The sequence below is a fragment of the Hyaena hyaena genome, unplaced genomic scaffold, assembly GCF_003009895.1.
Source record: "Hyaena hyaena isolate Hyena2069 unplaced genomic scaffold, ASM300989v1 scaffold_326, whole genome shotgun sequence".
NCBI classification, from domain to species: domain Eukaryota; kingdom Metazoa; phylum Chordata; class Mammalia; order Carnivora; family Hyaenidae; genus Hyaena; species Hyaena hyaena.
The window spans coordinates 1,986,245-2,007,827 of NW_024080959.1; the positions used below are offsets into that span (position 1 = coordinate 1,986,245).

At 36.4% G+C, this 21,583-nt stretch overlaps 1 protein-coding gene across 3 annotated transcripts in view; it reads left to right on the top strand.

Annotated features, from left to right (window-relative positions):
- Positions 1-21,264, top strand: part of PLCZ1 (phospholipase C zeta 1) — a 48,394-nt gene extending 27,130 nt beyond the window's left edge. For 2 of the 3 annotated variants that reach the window (XM_039249000.1, XM_039249001.1), the window contains 7 exons: positions 2,267-2,497; positions 3,739-3,886; positions 7,813-7,929; positions 9,261-9,433; positions 15,817-15,949; positions 19,994-20,143; positions 21,135-21,264. In XM_039249000.1, the coding sequence (XP_039104931.1) occupies positions 2,267-2,497; positions 3,739-3,886; positions 7,813-7,929; positions 9,261-9,433; positions 15,817-15,949; positions 19,994-20,143; positions 21,135-21,220 (1,038 nt within the window). In that variant the 3' untranslated portion in view covers positions 21,221-21,264. Of the gene's footprint in view, positions 1-2,266; positions 2,498-3,738; positions 3,887-7,812; positions 7,930-9,260; positions 9,434-15,816; positions 15,950-16,568; positions 16,694-19,993; positions 20,144-21,134 lie in introns of those variants that run through there. The other variant, XR_005531201.1, reaches the window with a different exon arrangement.
- The last annotated feature ends 319 nt before the right edge of the window (positions 21,265-21,583 follow it).

Consider the following 21,583-nt stretch of genomic DNA (forward strand, 5'->3'; position numbering starts at 1 on the left):
AGCATTTAGGTAAATATATTTTGAGAAAGAGAATGTATGGAGATAAATGTAAACACCCACATTTTTACTGTGTGTCCTACCCCCTGACTCCAAAGTTTCAAGTCAGTTAATATTGGGCCACAAGGATTTGGTAGGTTTTATAGGCAAAGGCTCAGAAAGGGGTAAAGATCTAGGTTGTAAATAGAGCTCGTTTCTAATTCCTTAGCATCTGGTTGGCAGGTTTCCTTTTTCTTTCTTTCTTTTTCTATCTGCTCTTTTCAATTTCTCTGTCTCTCATGGGCCCCTTTCCATCTTCAGTTGAGCATACTCAAGACCTTGGTTTAAAAAAACAGCCCCATTGTATCCTCATGATTTCAATCTGTCTTCAGCTATCTCTTTATTATTCTCTGTCTCAACCCAAATTTCCACTTTCTCATCTCCTCACAAGCCAAATGAGCTTCCCCTTCCACCTGCACCTCAGTCAGTATCTTGTCCTCAGAGACGTTCCTATGGGTAAATCCTAACAGAGCTCTTACAATCACCACCTGCCTAGTTTCCTTCATAACATTCAATCGTGGGAAGCTTCCTTCCTTTCCTTGAAATACTTTCTTCCATAATGCCGCATATTTTAGGTTTCCCTCATTTTTCTCTGGCCAGTTTTTATTTTCCTCTGTCAACCTACTCTTCACACTCCAAATTTCACCAGGTGATAAACAAACTTTTTTTTTTTACATGATAGTATTGTCTAACAATCAATTATTCTAACAATAATTTAGTTTTGACGTGTCATCATTTTGGTATGTAGAATAGTATTTTTTTCATATTTGAATTTTTAAAAATATTTTTCCTTATTTTATTTAGATGAGTGGAAAATTTAAAGATGAAAGTGTTGTAACACTGGTGATGAGTATAGGATGCATGGCATGGTAGGCTTGAGATGGACAAAAACAACTGAACAGATGGAACCACTGTGACTCCTTCACCCCATAAGAATGGGCAGAGGCTACATGTGTTCAATTGTGGCAAGATAGAGATATTAAAGACCTTGTGCAAAGGGTGGAAACATATCATCAAAGATTTAATCTAATCAAGATGTAATCTAAGGTTTAATCTAATTGTCTAATTCAGGAAACTATGATAGCTTTTAGATTTCTAGGAATAGAATCCCTTCTCCTGTTATTTATAAATCAACTTCTTAGCAGCAAGATATGCAGTTTTCATTAATGTTTTTGCTCCTATGCTACAGTATGGAGATGCTTTCCGATGGGTAAATGAGGAATTAGGTCATTTTCTCATACCTCACTCAGTCATTGGTGTACAAAAGAATTGCCTGCACACTTGTTAAAAAGGCATAATTCTAGCCCCACAATGCAATATTCAGATTCTCCAATTTTGCAGTAGATCCCAGGAATTGTTCCTTTAATAAGCTCTCCAAGTGATGCTTTTGATGCATGTGATTGCATAGTGAACTTTGGTAAATTCCATATTAGAGAGTAATGTAAGGGCCATAGTAATAGAGAGAAGGCCCAAGATGATGGAATAATTTGAGTGGGTACTTGAGGATAACAAAGGGAATGGACACATCAAAGCTCCTTGGAGAAAAGAGCTTTACTTCATAGTCCAGATTCCTGCAGCATTATATATAAAACATAGCAGGCATTTAATAAATATGTTGATAAGTTAATTAATAGTTGAAAAGGGCAGGAATAACTAAGGGAAAGAAAGGAACTGCAAGTCTTAGGATTTAGAATGAGGGACCCTGATGGGGAATTTTGCCATGATCCTGGTTTTGATGGAAATATTAAGTTGATGATGCTTATGGGGAAATAAAGTTGAAATATGAAGAAGATTTACAAATCTTAACTTAAATCTTAATTTAACTTAAATTCAGTCTATTCTAGATGTCAAACATTACAATAGACATTTCTGAATACCTAATCTCATTTGATACTTTTTAATATTGGATAACAGAGTAGTGATTGAAAGCATTTATTACCAGAAGTTATAACATTCTAACTTTTGTAGCATTGTAAGTATTTTAACATATATAAATATGATATATAAAATATATTAGACATAAATATAAAATATATAGATTACATATAAATATGTGGTATGTGTAGGTACATATAATTTTCACGTGTGTTAATTTTTAATTCTTTAATTCTTACATATTTTATTACTGTGGGCTAATTGAAAACATGGTGAAAGACTTTTCAATAACTGTTAAAATACAAACTTCCCTGTAAATGTGTAATTGTATCTCTCTTTCAAATTGTTTCTGTAGGCATTAAAATTCAAAATATTAGTTAAGAACAAGAAAATAGGAACCTTAAAGGAAACCCGTGAAAGGAAAGGTTCTAATAAGCATGGTCAAGTAGAGGAATGTGAAGAGATATATCAAGCGGTGGAGGATGAAATCGAAGGATCAGAAGCTTTGGTTAGTTCAGAAAACAATCCAGGAAAGGAAATTGAGACAATAAGCAGAGGTGGATTACCACTTTTCAAGAAAAGGAAGGTAAGATGACTCTTTTTGAAAATCTTACAAGTGATGGAAAAGTTGTTTTATTTTCTTATTGGTGGAGAATTAAAAAAATTTTTGGAGGGAAAAATCTTTTTCCTCCTTATAAAAATTCTAGTCTATCATTTAAAACTTGTTTGGAAAAAAATTAACATTGGAAAAGAGAATTTTAAAGTTATCTCTTATATTAGCTGTTTTTAATTTCTCTCTGTGGTCAAATATTATGCATTTTTAGGTAGTAGGCATTGTGCACTGTGCAAAATACAAACAGCATAGTATTTCTGCCCTCAAGGAGACCATACTGTCAGAGAGATGAAAATCACTGTAATAATATATAGTATCATAAGTATGCAAATTAGCATGACAAAAAAAGTGATCTTGAGTTACAAGTGACATGAAACTAATTCAGCTGGTTTAAGTTAAATGTGAATTAATTGGCCTATGTCAATGAAAAGTGCAGGGAAAGGTCTTTGCATTTTAGAAATGACATGGTATAGTGTCTCAAGTAAAGTCCACAGAATGGACTTTTTCTCTGACTTTGGACCTCCTTTCTCTACACTGGTGCAAGACTTTGCAAAGCTCTAGCTTTATATGTTTTCAGGCACAAATCCAATGGAAGACCTATTTATCTCTCAGATGACCAAGCAAATATTTTTGTGCTTGGCTATGGTCCATCGATGTGTACATCCCTGAGTCAATTGCTATTGCAGCAGAAAGCAAAGCTCTGATTACCCAGGTCCGAGCGATATTGTCAGTACTTAAGCACGTGGATTGAGCTTGAGCAAGGAATGTTTCCCCGAAACAAAACTTGGGAGGGGACTAACAGATGTGCAGAGGACATAGATGCTGGGCTGTCAAAGACCAACTGTATATTATACAACAGAAGTAATTCCCAAATGTTAGATCACATTGGAAGCACTCTTACTCATCCATAAATACCCTAAGGTTGTAAAATTCATAAACATCTTTGGGAAAAAGGAAATAGTAATAATTGTTATCTTCAATATTTACTACATTAGTTGAGATTTTAGATGTTAGGCTGTCTCATGTTGACATTAAATACTATTATCATGAAAAATAATCACACTGATGCAATCCAAATGGCTTTTGAGGAGATGCTATTATGAAAAGACTGATGTAATTGATCTGAAAGCATATTTTCCTTATTGGAAAAGGAATTTTTCATATGATTCATACACAAATATGAAATGACTACATTTTATTTTTATACCACAAAGGTAAAGGTGGCTCTGGCCCTATCTGATCTTGTCATTTATACCAAAGCTGAGAAGTTCAGAAGTTTTCAGCATTCAAGACTGTATCAGCAATTTAACGAAAGTAGTTCTATTGGGGAGTCAGAAGCCCGAAAACTTTTAAAGCTGAAAGGTAAATTCTTATGATGCAAACAGATGAAGTGTTTAAACAACTTTTATTCACTGCTAAGATGTCAAGATTGATCAATGGCATTTATAAAAATGATATTCTCATAAAATTTCAACATATTTAACGCGATTTAAAAAGAGGCTATATGCCTTGTGTCACACCAAGTTTTATTTCACAGAACTTATTTAATCAATTTCTTTAAGTCATGAAATTTTGTTTGAGAATGTCCAGTGTGGACACTTTTGTAGGGGGAGCTCTGGTGAGCAGCTTGTAGAGGAGAGTGGTGAGTGACAAAGGTTACGGAAGTAGGCAGAACCAAATTACAAGGAAGTGAACTTTGTCTTAGAATCAAAGGCAAGCAGAAGATTGAAATCTCAGGAGTCACACCATCCCCTATGCGTTTTTGAAAGATGTCTTTGATAGCACTGTAAAGGTGAGATTTCCTGTAGGGACATGATGAAGGCTCATGACAGAGAGCATGGAGCCACAGTGAACTGTGGAGACTCAGCAGGCACCTGAAATAGACAATTAAATAAACCTAGAAGCTGTATGTCCCAGGTGAAGGAGAGGGAGAACGTGCATCCAGGCCAGGCTACCAGATGGCTGTACACAGTGCATACTCTCCCAGGGCATCTGTAGTGGTGCCGCTGGCCTCTGTGGCTTCTTTTCACCATCTTCTGACTCAGAACCTGAGGAGGATGATTCTGTTCATTACAGCCCAAGATGCAAGATCTTGGAAAGAGGATGGGAAGCAGACCCTACCCTTTTCTTAGACTTGTATGGTGGAGGATAACCTCAACTGAAAAAGGGGCGGGCAGGACAGCTGGGCGGCTCAATAAATAAAGCATATGACTTCAGTTCAGGTCATGGTTCGAGCCCAGCATCGGGCTCTCTGCTATCAGTTTGGAGCCTACTTCAGATCCTCTGTCCCTCTCTCTACATGTCCCTCCCTCTCTCATGCTCTCTTAAAAACAAACATTTTTTAAAAAGTAAAATGGGATAAGCCATTAACTCAGCAGTCAGGTGACTCTCCAAATCCTTCTTAAAAAATACAATCTACCATCTTGTGTAGATACACCATGGCAGGAAAATCAGCACCTGCAACTGACTCAAAAAAGCTGTTGACTGTTTGAAAATACAGATTCTGATATATTTGTTGGTTAATCTCTTTGGGCTGGCCACCAGTGCCCAAAATGTTTTGAGGTATACTTCAGCTCATCTCTTCAGACTGTCTCTGGATATTTTAGGTCCTTTTTGTTTGCTTGTTTTTCACCTGTAGATTATGCCTGAAATAAATTCAGTAGGTCTGAACCACAGTTATTAGATTAGATTAGACTTGAATAGAATAGACTAGACTAGACTAGAATAGAATAGACTAGAATAGAATAGAATAGAATAGAATAATAGAGATGCAGTAAGAGTATTATTTTATGAAACAATTATGTGTGTGTATTATGTTGTGTGTTATATAAAACATATTTCTTTCTGTGAGTATTGTCAACAGGGTTTAAATTTGAATGACCTACTTTGCTGGCCTTTATTCTTTCAAGCTATTGGATGATTTTTGTTGTTCAAGGGGACAAGACCTCTGCGCACAGCAAAAGTAGTTCTAATTCTCTCACTCTCATTGTGTTAGCCACCTGTTCAAGCTTTGAAAAAGGACTGGGTAGTTCTGAGTTGAATCATAAAGTATAGCATCACGGTCTCTTTTGAAAGAGTGTAGAGCATTTTTCTTCCACCAAAAGCCAATAATAAATAATTAATGCTATGGGCAAAGGTATAGTCCATGAATATCCATCATTATTAAAAACTTAAATGTCACTAAGTTTATAATGCAGAAAAATTAGAAACAACTTTTCATATGTGTGGAGACATTTCAATCATTTAAAAATAATGTAGTAGGTGAATATTGCTGAAATGTAATTATTTTTCATATTCTTTTTAAGTAAAAAATGGAAGTTTGTAAAAGGGAACAATAAGATTATGTAAAAAATAAGAACATACATATGACAATAGAGTGAAAAGATACATACTAAGAGGTTACCTGGTTTTTAATTGAGAGATGAGATTGTATATAGATTTATTTTTTATTTTTTCTTGTTTGATTTTCTCATTTATCTAAAATGAACATAAATTGCGTTTATAACATAGTATGTTTAATTTCTAAAACTCAATTTCAGAAGTAACAAGATGATATGATGTTAAGGGTCTTTAGTGAGCATTCATATTTATCACTTTGTAGATAGCCAAAATTAAAGATTAAGATCCAGAAGAGTATACATTTTACCAAAAGATAAACATCTTGTTTAGGGACGGATAAGGAATCAGGATAGTTGGATATACATGGTGTAAATTTATACATGAGTCACTTCAAAATAAACTTTCTCTCCAGGAGTGTATAACTCCAAAATTGAGAGCTGATGAAATTTATTATTATTATTATCTTCAATAATTGTAATTTTTTACTTGACAATGACTCTATTCTAGTTTGACTACCAAAGATAACAGGCCATAGGCAATAGCCATTTCTCCTAATCCTGGTCACCATATTAGCAGGAGTAGTTGTGGGAACAGGATCTGCTTAGTGAAAGAATAAAAGGCTTGGAGAAACATGAAATCTGTGTTTATAAATGTGAAGATGTCCAATGGTAAAGGGCATAAATTAGTTTTGAATCTCAAGTGATTTAAATAGAATATATGCATATATGTATAAACTCATAAAAATATGTAAGTAGAGACATGAATAGAAACAAATGGACTGTGTGTGTGTATGCGCACGCCCACGCGTGTGCATGAACTGTAAGTATAGACCTTATCTCAGTAAGGAAAACACTTGAAATAATCAGAACTACAGTAGTCTCCCTCATCTATGGGAGATACATTCCAAGATGCACACTGGATATCTGACACTCTGGAGTACTGAGCCCTATATATACCATGTTTTTTCCTATACATGTGTATCTATGATAAAGTTATAAAAGAGGCACAGAGATTAACAACAACAACTAATACTGAAATAGAATAACTAATAATGAACTAGAATAACTATAACATTATGCTATGATAAAAGCTTTGTGAATGGGGTCCCTCTCAAAATACCTTATTGTATTGTACTTACCTTTCTTCTTGTGATGATGTGAGATGGTAAATGCCCACGTGATGAGATGAGGTGAATGATGCAGGTGTCCGGTGTTGTGACGCAGTGTTAGGTACTAGCGACTAGCTGGTGATTTGTCAGAAGTACGATGATCTGCCTCGGACTTTGGTTGACTATAGGTATCTGAGACTATGGAAAGCAAAACCACAAATAAGCGGGCACTGCTGTATTCAGAGGTAGCAAGTTTTCCTTCAATGGAGAGAAGCAAACAGACATGGAAGGAATTTAAGGGAAGATGGTGTGGTGGTTAGGGTTGGGAGCTGAATTGAATAACCTTAAGGTCCCTTTCAATCCTGAGAATCTGTTGGCTATTCAGCTTGATTAATTTGGATGGCATTATATCTCTTTATATGACTTACATGTGATTCTGTCCTAATGTGAAAACCAAAGTAAAGAAAAAGACAAATTAAAGAAAGATACGGTTTCTTTTTAAAAAAATGGATGCATTTTATTTGGGATTTTTATATATTCTTATGTCAAAGTGAGATTAATTTGGATGTGAAAAAATGAACTATATTATTGAATAATTTTTTCTCAAGTGAATGCTTAGTACACACAAAATTGTTTAATAGAAATGATTAATTTCTCAATAACAGTGAATTGCGCTGTCAAACAAAGGCCTGGATTTATTTTGATTTCCATGAATTGCAAATATTTTTGCTAAAACAATACATATCAAAAGTACCAAAACAATTTTAGAAATCTATAATATATAAAGGCATAGCAGTTTAATTTGTCTGAAATCTCTCATAATGTTCTTATATTTTTTTAGCCCACGAGTTTGTTCTTCACACCACAAGGTTCATTACCAGAATTTATCCCAAAGCAACAAGAACAGACTCCTCTAATTTTAATCCTCAAGAATTTTGGAATATAGGCTGTCAAATGGGTATGTTACACTGAGTTTTGGCAAAAATAAGTAAATTCATTTTGTGAATTAATGAAGATTCATGAAAAGAGTTCCTGAGTAGATATTTTTTGACCCTGGGTGTTTTGGGGTCAGACAATAATGATGAGTCATTGGTTTCAAGAGCCTAAGTTATTCCTAAATGGGTCAGAGAGGGTAAGTCTAAGTGAGGATTAGGCACATGGACGTTAAATTCATGAAGAGTTAGCATGAGAGGGGTAGGAAGAAAAAAAGAAATCTAAATGGATGACAGAGGACAGTGAATATCAAGTTCTTTGAAGGATTTGCTAAGGGTTTCTTTAAATCCAGTGACTTCTACCTTTTTACACCAGCTTCTGCATTCACAGTATTGAAAAGTGAATGAGATTGCATACCTTTGTTATTTGTCTTTACCAAACTTTCCTTATTCCAAATCGATCAGCTGTTGTCACACAGGCACTAACCAGTCAGAAGGTACCAGGTGTGAAGCCCTCTGCTCCTGGATTGTGACAAGACTTATAGGTTTGTGGAGGGAGGGGGAGAGTGGAGGTAGGATGGGTGTGTGAGGGGAAGTTGTGGGGAGAGGGGATGGTACTATATATAGTGGCTATTTACCAGCCTGTATGGATGCATTTTTATTTTTAATTTATTTTTTTTAAAACAACTTTTTAAATGTTTATTTCCGAGACAGAGACAGACAGACAGACAGACAGAGTGCGAGCTGGGGAAGGGCAGAGAGAGAGGGAGACACAGAATCTGAAGCAGGCTCCAGGTTCTGAGCTGTCAGCACAGAGCCCTATGTGGGGCTCGAATCCACAAACTGTGAGATCATGACCTGAGCCAAAGTCAGACGCTTAACCAACGGAGCCACCCAAGTGCCCCGGACATATTTTTATATCTTAACAGCAATTATTGCTCTGCCTATTTCTCACTTTATCCTCAAGTGATAATAGTATCCCTTTGGACTTGAAAGTATATAATATACTTGGTGTCTTTTCTTCTGGCATTTTGTATATTGAATTTCTCTATTCTCATAGTTCCTGAATGTCATCTGATCGGTACATTGCTATTTTATAATCTATATCATATGCCATTTTGATTTTTAACTCAAAGTTATAGTTTAAAAATTAAACTTTGATACTCACCTTCATAAATTAATATACACATGGCAGGAAGAAATGCTTCAAAATCAGGAATTATTTGGCTAATGATGCTTGCTCTTAAAATATTTAGAGATACAAAATCCATGATTAGGTTTCAGTTAATCTTTTAACTGTGTTTATTTAACTTTACACTCCAATTCCTGATGATATCAAAATACTTTTTTCTCATAGTGGCCTTAAATTTCCAGACCCCTGGTCTGCCTATGGATCTTCAAAATGGGAAATTTTTGGATAATGGTAGTTCTGGATATCTTTTGAAACCACAGTTCCTAAGAGATAATAAAACACAGTTTAATCCAAATAAACCACCAAAACAGAGTGATCCAGTTACACTTACAATAAGGGTAAGATTAACAACTTTTACTTTTTTGGATTATTGTATAAACTGAAGAGTATGCATTAATATTTTGAGTTCCACTGATTTCCTTTAACTTTCAGTTACTCTTTCTAGATATTAAAAAGCATCATTCCATAGCTGAAAAACCTTTCTGTTGACTTTTGGCATGAATGATTGCCTTCTTGTGAATGGAAATATTCTCTCCAAATATCCTGTTCAAAATTTGTATTATTCCATCATCTTTAAGCATTTAATATTGTGATAGAGAAGGCTGAGTTCAGCCTGCTAGTTACCCTGTGGATATGATACTCTCTTCTCCTTAACTTTACAGAATTTTACTAAAATATTTTTGGAGCTACTTGCTTTTCATTAATATCCAGAATTAGACTTTCACAGCTCAGAAATTTTGCCCCTGGTCTCTGAATATTCTTTGGTTAGAATATTTACTTAGAAACCAAAAGTATCCATATGCTTTTTTTGAGTATCTGCCTGCGTGTTTATGAATTCCTGTCACTTTCTCTTTTTTTTCTGCTTTTGATTTTCCTCCATACCTGATTTGATTCTTTACTGATTCTAATGTAGATGAGAATTTGTCTTCTGCATTATCGGTTTCTTCTTCAATTTTTATTTACCTCTCACTGCCTCCTTTTTATTTCTGTCTGTATCCTAGCCAGCACCCTTTCCTCCTTCTTCTGTCTTATTATTTCATCTTTTGTTTTATTATATAGCCCATGTCTTTTTATTGGGAGCAAAAGTAGCTGTCTTAAATTTATTGTTTCCAACAGTACAAACTTTTTTTTGAAAACTTTCTTATTCTTCTATAACGTAAGTGCTATATATTTTTTTCAATGTCACTGTATCATCTGAAAAGCCCCTAACTTTTTTTCTCCATTTAGTTATAAGCAATTCTATTTTAGATTGAATCTGCAGCTGTGGTTTGCAACAAATTGGGTGGAGAGGGCTCTTTGGTCCCTCCCTTTATTTAACTAGTTCCCCCTAGAACAATATGAACCATCCTCGATTCCTTTTTTTCTTTTTCTTTTTTAAGTTTATTTTATTTATTTTGAGAGAGAGAGAGAGAGAGAGAGAGCACACATGTACTCAAGCGGAGGAGGAGCAGAGAGAGAATCCCAAGCAGGCTTGGTGCTGTCAGTGCAGAGCCCAGTGCAGGGCTTGATCTCATGAACCATGAGATCATGACCTGAGCTGAAATCAAGAGTAGGACGCTTAATCAATTGAGCCACGTAGCACCCCTTGCCCTGTCAGGGTTTTTTTTTGTCTCCTGTCCTCACTTAGGGGAGTGTGTTGGTGGTGCTGGCTGGTAAGAACTTCCCTTCTCTGGTTCTCTGGCTGTCAGAGTGCAGGAAAATGCTATCACCCAGAATGCATGCCCCGTAAGTCTTCCTTTGCTGGCTTCTTCTACTGTCCTGATGTCCCAGGGTTTAGGGGACTATTTTCATCCACTTCAGGCCCTAGCCTTTTTGTCCCTGCTGAGAACAGAAACTTAAGAGACGTTGCTGTTTTCCAGAGATGGAGGTCGAAAGACAGTATAGCAAAATTGAATGAGACAGAAATGATGCTGGCCACTGCCGCGCATAGTGCCAGCGAAGTATTGTACTGACTTTTTTTCTTGTTTGTTAGGGATTCTGAGACTCTAAAGTAGGGGCATACAGTAGCTAGGTAGATATTGCCTTTAGCACCGATGCAGCCCCAAATCAATTAGTTGGCGCTCTTTCTAGGATCCAGCAAAATAGTGTCCATTAAACTGCCTTTGCAAATATAACTCTGGCATTCTTTTTGTATTTTTTAATACAACAATTTAAAACATTAGTAGCTTTTTCTTTTAGTTTTTGGTTATGGTATTAGCTGAAAGGTATACATTAATATTTTGGCTCCATTGATTTCCTTTAGTGCCTTTTAAATTTCTGTTGATTTCTTCAGACTCAATAGGTAGGTGGTATTTCAACCTCTTTTCACATCTGAACCAAGGTCTCCCCGATGCCTTTTTGCGTGAATGAAAAAATGCAAAAGTCTGCATTACTCTAAACACCTAGTCTAGTCATTGTCATCGCTGTTCTAGTGAGAAAAAGGGATGAATTAGCCACTTTGCGTGATCCTCTCCTACTCCTCACAAATCTCCTTACTGTACTGGGGCTTTCTCACCTCTTCCCACCTGTGTCACCCCCAAACGATTCTTTCTCACTCAAATTTATGGACTCCTCTTCCTCTACCCAGCTCTGAAATACTTATACTGCTAAGGCTTTTTCTTAATCCTCATCTCATACTATTCTCCTTGTGTCCTTTTATATACATTCATGGTTTCAGCTACCAACAATGCCCAAATCTTTAATCTGACTTCATTTCTGGAATGCAAAGACATATTTTAAATATCCTACTTAGCATCCTTACCTGTTTAATCCCTGTTCTGTGAAACTTAAAAATATTAAAGGCTGAACATCCCTGCCTGGTCCAATCTTGTTTTCCTTAAATGTCAATGAACTTGCTCAAATTCACTCTGTCAATTAACTCAGCCTAGAAAATTGGGAACCATTCCTCTCTTTCTACATCTTTATCAATTCCTGTGTTTGATCCATCTCTAAATTTCACTGATCCTACTTTGAAATGTCTTCCTCATCCAATCTTTGGTCTGATGTCATATGCTACTTTTTTTTTTTTTAAAGAATTTGTCACCTGTCATCACATTTATTCCTTTGGCCTTCTAAGGGGTTTTCACTTAGTCTATCTCAGTCCTCCTGACCCATCTTCCACAAGTTGCCTGGAGAGATTGTGTTCAGTACTAACCTCATAATGCCTACTTACTATTTCTTTGTGCTTCTTGCTTGCATTCTTAGTTGGAGCTTTGCCTAATTCTCCAGCCCCACTTCTCACCACTTCCAGTCTTGTACCTTTTTCAGTAACCATATAGAAGCCTACTCCATCCACATGATACTTTCATGCACTGCATATGCTTTTCTTTGGGCTAGATTGTTCTTCCAGCTTTAACTGGTCGTATTCACAATTACTTTTCAAGACTTACAGAGTCACTTCTTTTGGACGGTTTTTTCCTCCACTAAATTAGTTACGCTTCTTCTTATAGTTTTGTTTTTCCATAATACCCTATACATGCATATACTAACCACGGTATTATATAGGCATATGTCAGAGATATTTCAGGTTTCATTCTAGACAACCACAATAAAGTGAATATCATAATAAAGCAAGTCAAATGAATCTTTTGGTTCCCTATAACATATGAAAGTTATGTTTCTACTACACTGTAGTCTATTAAGTGTGCAATAGTATTCTGTCTAAAACAATGTACATACCTTAATGAAAAATACTTTGTTGCTAACAAATGCTAACCATCATCTGAGCTTTCAGCAAGTCATAATCCTTTTGCGGTGGAGGGTCTTGCCTCAATGTTGATGGCTGTTGACTGATCAGGGTGGCAGTTGCTGAAGATTGGGGTGGTATGGTACTGTTTCATCAACTAAGTTGATGTAATATTCTAAATCCTTTGCTGTCATTTCAAAAATCGTCACAGCATCTTCACAAGGATGAAACCCATCTGTTCAAGTTTTATCATGAGATTGGAGTAATTCAATCACATCTTCAGCCTCCACTGCTGATTGTAATTCTCTTGCTGTCTCCACCACATCTGCAGTCAGAACACACACACATTTATTAGTTGGCTGTCTTACATGGGCATGGTTTGTGTCACTCTCAAATAATCAGCATAGTAACATCAAAGATCACCGATCACAGATCACTGTAATAAATACAATAATATTGAAAAGGTTTAAAATGTGAGAGTTACCAAAATGTGACACAGAAGCATGAAGTGAGCAAATGCTGTTGGAAAAATGGTGCCAATAGACTTGCTTGATGCAGAATTGCCACAAGCCTTCAATTTGTAAAAAATGCAATATCTGCAAAATGGAATAAAATGAAGCTCAATAAAACAAGGTATGCCTGTAGTTGTTTATTTACTTGTACTTGTCTTTTCCCCTCACTTGTCTGAAGGCCCTGTAAGGATAAGGACTGTGTTTTGTTCAAGTCTTATCCACAGTGCCTGACACAAAGTGTATGCTCCATATATGTAAGTTAATGGAATGAATGACTTCTTTTTCAAGTTAAGAATTGTAACGAGAAGATACGTGCTCTTTGTTTGAGAAAGAGAAGGTGGAAGATAGTATGACGGATGTTTACAAATACCACCTGTCTGTTTCTGAAGGGTCTCATGCAGGGACATAAGTGGCATGATATAAAACAGGCAGGACTAATGATTTTCCCAGGAAACTGCCGCCATAGTCACGTGGGTCTTGCTTGCTTGCTTTGATCATCCTAGGGAGCTTTGTGAATACAACTTGTACAAATTGTAGAAGGCATGACTTGCGGATCAAAAGTCTTCGTTTTGCCATTAGCTTTGTGACCTCGGTAAAGACATTTCAACATTTCTGGTTTAATTTTTGTCATTTCTCAAATTAAGAGTTTTGGATTAGGTCAGCCATTTCCAAAGTTATAAAAACAATGCAACCATTTTCCAAGTCCAAAGTCTTATGCATAAGGTGAACAGATGAAAGCAGAGGTACTCTTGTTGACCACTAAGGGCTTTCTGCTTGACATCTGTCTTCTGTGGGGGCCCCTGGAAGGGCTCTGTGAATCAGAGTGTAAAAATTCTCTGAATAATAGCTTCTAAATTCTCTTTCAGTTCTCATATTCAATTATTATTATTTTTAGTAAGACAATTTTTTTTTTTTTTTTTTTTTTTTGGCATGAGGTACACCAAAGCTGAACCTTTTCCAAATTGGTAAGGGTCTATTACCTACACAGGGGATATTCAGCTGGTAGGTTCTGGTGTCAGTGTCTAGTTGTTTATGGCCCATGTTCTGTCTAACTATCCTGATGTCTAATTTATGCAGGTTGATCAATGCCCATTCCATACCAGTTGTTAAATATTTGTACAGTCACTTTGGTTTCCAGCTAATGTTTAAATGTGTGGATATAGGGAAAATTACACATTGGCACTTTTTCTGCTTCCTTTTTTTCTCTTCTTTTGTTCTTTCCTTCCTTCTTTTTTCTTTTTCAAACTTATTTATTTCTTCCTGTTTATTACAATCTTCAGAAATTGAAATTTACCTCAATTTTTACATTAGTATATTTTACAAATTAATACACCTGAAATATTATCTTTTGTTTGGACTTTGCTCCTTAAACTAAGAAAAAACTTCAACAGTTAGTTTGACTAACAAAATGTTAAACAAAACTAAGATTAGTTAGTTTAAGTGTTCTGATTCCCAGTCCTTAATATACATATGAAATCATGGATTTTGTCAGACTCAGGTTACTTATGATAATATTGACAACAGAGATAATGTAAGATTTTGTGATAAATTATCCAAACATAAATTATGCTATCAAAAAATGCTATCATAGGAAATTATGCAGTGTTTTTTCTTACATTTCAGAAGTAGTATTCATATTGTTTCTAATTTTTGGCTGTAGACAAACAATATGAATTTCACAATAGTTCATGTTATCAGAGTAACTCAGTCTGATTTGCAGTAGACTATGATGATAAAAATACTTTTTTTTTTTTAATTTTTAATGTTTATTTATTTTTGAGAGACAGAGAGAGACCAGAAGTGGGGAAGGGGCAGAGAGAGAGAAAGAGGGAGACACAGAATCTGAAGCAGGCTCCAGGCTTTGAGCTGTCAGCACAGAGCCCGACGCGGGGCTGAACCCAAAAACTGTGAGATCATAACTAGAGCCAAACTCAGATGCTCAACCGAGTGAGCCATCCAAGTGCTCCTTGTAACAGTACTTTTAAGAAAAGGTTTTTAATAGCCATAACACATGCTTTGATTTATTTTATTTTATTTTTTAATATTCATTGATTTTTTTGAGAGTAAGAGAGAGCACAAGCAGGAGAGGGGCAAAGAGAGAGGGGGCAGAGGATCTGAAGCAGACTCTGTGCTGACAGCAGAGAGCCCAGTGCGGGGCTTGAACTCATGACCATGAGGTCATGACCCGAGCCAAAATCAAGAGTCAGATGCTTAACCGACTGAGCCATCTCAGCACCCCCATAGCAGATAAATAAAAATAAACATATTTAAAATAAAATATATGTTGACAATAAAAGTCAATGTGAATTCTACTATAATTATATAGTGAAAATGGAATAATGTAGACATATTCCTAGTATTTTCCTATTGACACTTGAGGATAAAAAGGTTAAAATTTAAAATAGGCACTATGTTCCACTTTTAATTTTTTTGTGGGAACTGAGAGTCTATAATATTTTCTGGAATAACATGTTTTATTTTCAAATTATGTGACTATGCAGTTTGATATCCTGCTAAATTCTTGTGTTCAAATGCTTCTGTGCAGCTCATCAGTGGTACCCAGTTACCTCCCAGTAGCCATTCATCATCTAACAAAGCTGACACACTAGTGATTCTAGAACTTTTTGGTGTTCCAAATGATCAAACGAAACAGCAGACTCGTGTCATTAAAAGAAATGGTGAGCTCCTAATATATTTTATTGAACTTCTACTATACTTCTTGCTGGAAATCTTAAACTTCATCTATTGATAGAGTTTTGATACATATTTATTATTCATAAGGCAAGGGCTTTGCATTAGCTTGAAGGTTTAAGTGTTATATGCAACAAAAATCTGATAATGATTCAATGTATTGTTCAGATATATTTTCAGATTACAGATACAAAAATTAAGCTGGTCTGAAAATTGCTGCTTTTTTAAAAGTTTGTTTATTTATTTTGAGAGAGACAGAGTGTGAGCAGGGTAGGGACAGAGAGTGAGAGAGAGAGGGAAAATCCCAAGCAGCCTCTGTGCTGTCAGTGCAGAGCCCAATGTGGGGCTTGAACCCAAAAAACCATGAGATCATGACCTGAGCTGAAATCAAGAGTTGGATGCTTAACCAACTGAGCCACCCAGGCACCCCAAATTACTGAATTTTTTTACACTTTGACCTCGTTTTTGTCCCATATTGCGGAAGTCGAGAGCATTTTTATGGCTGCAAATCTACTTAGCTTCTAGCCTTTGTATAAAATAAAGAAAATACAATTGTTCTGATACAGCATGTTACCCATTTTTACTTCGCTGTTTGAATTATTTTAGATCAAAGATCTGTGGCTTCTGGCTCTGGCTAAGGATGCCATAGAAACCCACTCATACAATATTTGGATTCATAATCCAGTCATTTTTGCCAGAAGGGAAATGTAGAAATGGAAGAAGTGACTTGGGTAAGATTTTCAGTTCTGGCCTCCTGCGATAGTTTACATAATACACTACTGACATTGTCACTTCTTTGTTGAGGTTGAAACCATTGAGGACATTAATGTGTAGATTCCTGGGATTGACCTTTAGTCTGGATCACCTTGGAGGAGACCTTGGAACTGATTCTTGAGTCTGTAATTTTCTTTGAGTAGGTATTCCCAAAGTATAGTGGACTTCATTTCAGAGTCTAAAAATATTTACCAGATTAAATGGCACTGACAGAAAAACAGGTGCAGTTTCATTACTCTGTTTTTTCTGGGTAGTAATTTCCAGTAATATCCACCATCTTCCCCCTGCACTGACACCCTGAATACTCTCCCAGTGTGACCCCTTGCGCAAAGGGCATGGAAAAGAGATGTGGGAAGTTTGGCTACTTCATTGTAGGTTGTCAATGGGAAGGGATATTGGTGATGACTTGCTGCCTTCTTTGGCACTCCTTAGAGCTGAAGGTACATTACAATGGTGTCAAGAAACGGTAATTGCTAATGTCAGGAAGCTTATAGTAACCTATCTCTGGTTCTCTTTATCCCCATACTGGAATCTTAATGGCAAGAGGCGCAGAGCATTTATTTATATAGCACACCTCTTATAATGTGTTTCTAGCTCCCACTAGAATTTAGATTATGTCCTGGGTTTTATGGAAATATTCCTGCAGAAATTAAATTTGGTTTATCTAACATTACTCAGCCTGTTTTTATTAGAAGCCTGGTGCTAAGTATAAAAAAATTTAAAATCTCCACTTATTAAAGGTATCATTACGTATGTGCCAACTATTTTACATAGTTTTCGGTTCAGTATGGGAGATGAGACACAATAAAACTATCATGATAGAGGGGCGCCTGGGTGGCTTAGTCGGTTAAGCGTCCGACTTTCGCTTAGGTCATGATCTCGCGGTTCGTGGGTTTGAGCCCCACGTCGGGCTCTGTGCTGACTGCCAGCTCAGAGCCTGGAGCCTATTTCAGAGTCTGTATCTCCCTCTCTCTCTGACCCTCCCCTCCTCATACTGTCTCTCTCCTAGAAATAAAAGCATTTAAAAAAAAATCTATCATGATAGAGTCATTAGTGTTTTTTTAAAGTTTATTTCTTTTAGATAGAGATAGAAAGAACGTGTAAGGGAGAGTCGAGAGAGAGAGAGAAAGAGAGAGAGGGAGAGAGAAGGAATTTCAAGCAGGTTCTGCACTGTCAGCTTGGAGCCAGACACAGGGTTTGAACTGACGAACGGTGAGATTATGACCTGAGTCAAAACCAAGTGCCAGACACTGGACCAACTCAGCCACCCAGGTGTCCCAAGTCACTAGTGTTTTATGGAAAGTACAGGGATTGTAGTGGAAGGGGCACGTTTTGAGATGGTGTTGGAGAATGAATAGGATTTTTTTAATGGAGATTGTGGATGAAGGCATTACAGGCAAAAGGAATAATATGAATGCTAAAACCTGGAGAAGACTAAATTCAAACACTTTAGGTGAAAGTATTGAATTTTAAGATGTGTGGAGTACAAGGTACTTAAGAGGGATCAGCGTGAGATAAAATGTACAAGTTATTTTGGAAATGGTCATGGAAAATCTCGGGAGCCATGATGAGGTGTTAGGTACTTTCTTTTCTATATTTGATACGCAAAATGAAGAAAAAGGAAGGAAAAATATCATATTTCCTTTTTCCAGAAGGAAAAAGATCATATTTGGATAAGATGTGGAAGTAATTCTTCAGTTTTGGTCATGCAGAGAAAAGTATATTTTGTAACTATCAAATTTGGTATCCTGATTTACTTTCCTTCCTTCGTTCCTTCCTCCTTTCTTTCCTTCCTTCATCTCTCTCTCCCACTCTTTCTTTCTTTTTTCTTTCACAACTAAAAAACCCTTCTCATACAATACATATGATATGTGTGTGAGAGAGAAAGAGAAACAGTTTATAGTAAAGTAGGGCTGGAAGAGGAAGATAAATCCGTGTAAGAATTTTGTGCAGACACATTGCAATGTCTATAAAGAACTGACTCTTACACCTGCTCCTGTACTCTATGGAATTCTTTTCTTTTTTAAAAATTAATTAATTTATTTTGAATAGAGAGCACAAGTGGGAGGCAGGGAGCAGAGAGAATGGGAGATGGAGGATCTGAAGTGGAAACTGTGCTAACAGCAGAGAGCTGGACGTGGGACTCGAACTCATGAACCATGAGATCATGACCCAAGTGGAAATAAAAACTTGAATGCTTACCTGACTGAGCCACCCAGGCACCTCAGAATTATTTCTTTTCTTAAGGCAATTCATTATACCAGCATGACTCAATTGGTTTAATATTTTCATGGGCATAGGCTGTATCCTGGATTACTCTCAGGTAAATGTATGCTTGCTGACCACAGATATATGACAGAACACATAAAATATAATAGTCACAAAATCTTTAATGCGTCTGGAAGGGTAACTAAAGGGCAAAACCTATTGACATAGCAGGCATGGCATTACCTTTGTACATGAAAACAATACATATTATTTCTCTCTGCACCTTTGAGTCTTTATGAAGTAGACTGTATATTTTATCTGGATGTGAATTTCCTGATTCCATTAAATTTCACTTAAGAATTGGATGATTTGGGTCATATTGTGATGGATTTCTTATTTGGCAAGAAATTGTTGTTTGGGATGATTTATTTTGCTAGAGATCTAAATTACTCATCAACTTGGGACTTTAAAATGAGCACTTAGTCAAAGGAAGGATCAAAGGCTGGGTTTGGAGCACTTAGCTTTTAGGCCGACAATGGTCTGTTGAGTTCTTCCCAAAATAAGAGCTGGTAGAGCACAATGATGTTATTTAATGTATTTGTTAATGAAATGCCTAAACACAGCAGTCATGTTGCCTAATGATCAATCACTTCTGCTCTGAAATCAGACTCCATTTGTCTAAATTCCTGTCCTGCCACTTAATGGCTGTGTATGTGAAACCATGAGGAACTTATGTAACATCTTTTTGGCTCAGTTTTCTCATCTGTAAATGTGGGTTGTAATAACCCTGATGGGTTTGTTGTAAGGATTAAATGAGATTATCTACTTAAAGGTCTTACATTGCTCAGCAATATTAAGGACTTAATAATTATTGTTACTGTCATTATTATTCCTTTCTCATTGGATGTGTGAAAAATTCAAGTGCTCTAAAACATAAGCTATTAATATTACTAAGTGTTGAAAAGAAAAATTTCAGAGTACAGATATTATGTATTACTCCCTAAAGAATGCACCTATGTTTTTTGATCATATCTTCCTTTATATTTCAGCTTTCAGTCCAAGATGGAATGAAACATTCACATTTATTATTCAAGTGCCAGAATTGGCATTGATGCGTTTTGTTGTTGAAAGTCAAGGTTTAATAGCTGGAAATGAATTTCTTGGCCAATATACTTTACCAGTTCTAAGCATGAACAAAGGTAATATTCCTAAAAGTAAGAGGATTGTGATAATAATTATAACTTAAAATTTACCAAAGACACACATTGATATAACAAATAGCTCTATCCATGATAGAAGTAAAGGGAATTTTATAAGTTGACACACATTTTCTCTCTGTGGTATTATAGAAATGCGCTCTCACACAGAAGGTGGGGTTGTGGGTTGGGATTGCTGGGAAGACAAATTAGACCAACTTGGCATGTATGAGCATTTCTTTACATGCATCATCGCTCTTTTGTTTCAATTAAGAGTAGTCATGACTAACACAAAGAAATAAAGCATGGGAATCAAAGAGAAGCAGTGACTCATTCTTCCACCCAAGAAGAGACTGGAGCCTAAGACAATCCCTTCTTGACTCTTTTCAGGGCTGCCTTTATGTTGTAGTCAGCTTGCTGAGGTGATTTATACTATGCCCCAAGTACCTCATGGCAACGTGTTTACTTCTTGACACCATCTGAACTGTACCTCAGAAACAGTCTTTTTTTTTTTTTTTACAAATAGTTTATTGTCAAGTTGGTTTCCATATAACACCCAGTGCTCATCCCCACGAGTGCCCTCCTCCATGCCCATCTTCCCCCTCCCCCCCACACCCATCAGTCCTCAGTTGGTTCTCTGTATTCAAAAGTCTTTCATGGTTTGCCTCCCTCCCTCTCCCCCACTATTTCCCCCCTTCTTCTCCCCACTGGTCCTCCGTTCTTTCTGAAGCAGAGGGTGGTGGCTAATTTAGCACACTGCACTTTGAGAGAGGAGAAGTGTGAGCTGTGTGTTCAGTGTTAGGCAGTAAGAAGTCAGAATAGAAGATTCAAATATATTTTTTTCTCCTGGGGAATTAACATGCAAGATGAATATAACTATGCCGTCATGATTTTTACCTGTGCTTTGTAAAGGTAACATTCTTTCTCAGCAGCGCTATCGAGAACACTACCGATTTATCTTTACTGTTCTAATGAGCTCTGATTCCTTTTGCAGGCTACCGTCGTGTTCCTCTCTTTTCCAAACTGGGCGAGAGTCTTGAGCCTGCCTCACTGTTTGTTTACATTTGGTACGTCAGATAGCAACTAATACTACCTGACATATCTAATAAAACAGTCAAAATGAATGTCTATATCTTTTTTTTTAACATGCAGCAAAACAATTATTTGCAAAACAGAAATATTGAGCAAATTCACCTGTAATGTACAGAATAGAATGGTGGAAAAAAGGGAACCAACCCTTCGGAGAGTCGCGACAGTATGGCATTCTTGTCAGCCAGGTTTTCCTGTTGTGCTGCCGCTGAGGCTGCTCTTGCCACCTGCTCATATCATTTTAAATTGCTAGAGCTTACAAGCTCTTAAAATATGTCTGATTATATAAGATATGTTGGCAAATATTTATCAGTAAAAAGAAATGTGAAATCTAAGAGTGTTTTAACTTCTTGA